The following is a 2,383-nucleotide window of genomic DNA, read 5'->3' on the forward strand; positions in this document are numbered from 1 at the left end:
TAATACTCAATTGTAGAGCAAATTTAAGTGAATTCTAGATATTAATGATTTTTTTCTTATATTACAGTTTGTTGGGTAGTTTATAAATCCATACAAGCTACCGTGGCATTAAAGAACCAAGACTCTCGATTCATTACCATCGCCATGCCCAGTTCCTTGATGACATGGAAAGGGAAAAGCCCATCTGGTTCACCACTCAACAACTAAGAATATCCACAGATAACTTCAACCACATATTGGGTTCAGGCGCATTTGGCATAGTTTACAAGGGAGTCATCGGCAACAACCGGCATGTGGCCGTGAAAGTACTAAATGGGACCTCTAACCAGCAAATTGAGGAGCAATTTATGGCAGAAATGAGCACCATGGGAAGAACACACCACTTTAATCTTGTTAGGCTTTATGGGTTTTGCTTTGAACCAAGTTTAATAGCTCTTGTATATGAGTTCATGGTTAATGGCTCATTGGATAAGCATTTGTTTAAAGCAAACCCAGGTGAAATGATAGGGTTTGACATGCTTCAGGAGATTGCGTTGGGAACTGCAAGAGGCATCAGATACTTGCATGAAGAATGTGCTGATCATAAAATAATTCACTATGATATTAAGCCAGGAAACATATTACTGGACTCAAATTTTTGTGCAAAAGTAGCTGATTTCGGTTTGGCCAAACTTTGCAATAGGGACAACACCCATATAACCATGACAAGGGGACGTGGTACCCCAGGCTATGCTGCCCCTGAGATCTGGATGCCTCTTCCAGTTACACACAAATGTGATGTTTATAGTTTCGGGATGCTACTTTTTGAGATCATTGGCCGGAGGAGGAGGAACACTGACATTAATAACTCTAGTGATATCCGACAGTGGTTCCCGGTATGGGCTTGGGACAAGTACGAAACAAACCAAATGAGAGATTTGATGGGAGATTGTGAGATTGAAGAAAAGGATAATGAAGTCGTGGAGAGGATGCTGAAGGTGGCTCTTTGTTGTGTTCAGTATCGGTCTGAGATTAGGCCAGTGATGAGCATGGTTGTTAAAATGTTGGAAGGTGTCATAGAGGTCCCTAACCCTTTAAATCCGTTTACACATTTATTTTCAGAGAATGATGAATCTAATGATTTCTACGGCCAAATGGCACTGAATGTCGGTGGTTCAGACTAGTCTTCGTTTGAAGTTGTAACAAGATCTAGTGAAATCATGGAGACGCCACTTATGAGAAGATATGAGATTACAAGTGCATCTGAATAACCATGTGAAACGCGAACAAAACAACATATTTTGTTTCGAAAATAAGATGCTTCTTGATAGAGGCCGATTCGAGATGGCTAATCTCCCAGGAGACCCGTTGAGTGGGTTAGGCTCCAAGAACTAGATAAGAGAAACAAACAATACTTTTTTCAATAATTTTCTTCTTAACATTTAATAAAACCAAAGGCCTTATATAGGCTTACAAGAAGGAACGTGCATGTGCATGAAAGAAATGAAACATGGACATAATGCATTTAACCCACTACATGAATATCTACCTTAAAAAGAAATGAAATGAAAATAAAAAGGATTTGAAATGGAAACGTGGGTAATCTGTGATCATGGAAGCATGGACAAGGTGGTTGCTTGACCCGGTGTTTACCGGTCACGGAGGATCCGTATCAATACTCCCGCCCTAAAAAATTGTCCTTGTCCTCAAGGACCGGATGGAGGTACCAAGGTGGTCGCCACTCGAATCTCCCATTGGCATTTGGTGCGGTATCAATGTCGCCCCATGGTGGTCGCCATTCGCGTCTCCGGGTGGCACCGTTTACGTGATCTTTATCCTCCTTTATCAAGGGCACAAGAGTTTTCCGTTCTTCAAGACTTCTGTAACACACCAATGAAGATTCCTTTGTGAAATTCCACGTATTGTTGACGTTCACAACCAAAACTTCTGCTAGGTCTTCAACATCTAAACCAAAATTTGATTCTTTAGTACCCTCCAATGATGTTGATTTGTCGATCACATGGGCGAAGTTGTTAGAGCCGAGTAATGGTGGGGATGGTTTTTGTGAAAGTGTAAGGGCAGGTGGTTGTACATACGGTTCCAGTGACGGCGTAGGTTGTGGTGGCAATTTTGGTACCGGTATTGTTTTTGGTGTAGAGAATGTGGTCCGTGTGGGTATGAGTTTTGGCCGTGGTGGCGGTGGTGGTCGAGCGGGCAATGAAAGCACCAATTGATAGAGGCCGATTCGAGATGGCTAGTGCAATGGTATACACCAGTTTAAGACTGTATAATAGATACTACTATTTCAAACAACGTATTCATGGTTAGAAAAAAATAATATAGTCTTCGTTGATAAAGTTTTAATTAAGTTTCTTGGTAGATTTAGAGCTTCCATTAAAATTTC

At 41.1% G+C, this 2,383-nt stretch overlaps 1 protein-coding gene across 1 annotated transcript; it reads left to right on the plus strand.

Annotated features, from left to right (window-relative positions):
* The first annotated feature begins 72 nt into the window (after positions 1-72).
* On the plus strand, positions 73-1,410 carry LOC110943179 (G-type lectin S-receptor-like serine/threonine-protein kinase At1g34300). The gene has a single exon (XM_035990251.1). It carries the CDS (start codon positions 165-167, stop codon positions 1,161-1,163), a length of 999 nt encoding a protein of 332 aa, XP_035846144.1. The 5' UTR covers positions 73-164; the 3' UTR covers positions 1,164-1,410.
* Positions 1,411-2,383: the final 973 nt, after the last annotated feature.

This window comes from Helianthus annuus, chromosome 5, assembly GCF_002127325.2.
Source record: "Helianthus annuus cultivar XRQ/B chromosome 5, HanXRQr2.0-SUNRISE, whole genome shotgun sequence".
NCBI lineage: Eukaryota > Viridiplantae > Streptophyta > Magnoliopsida > Asterales > Asteraceae > Helianthus > Helianthus annuus.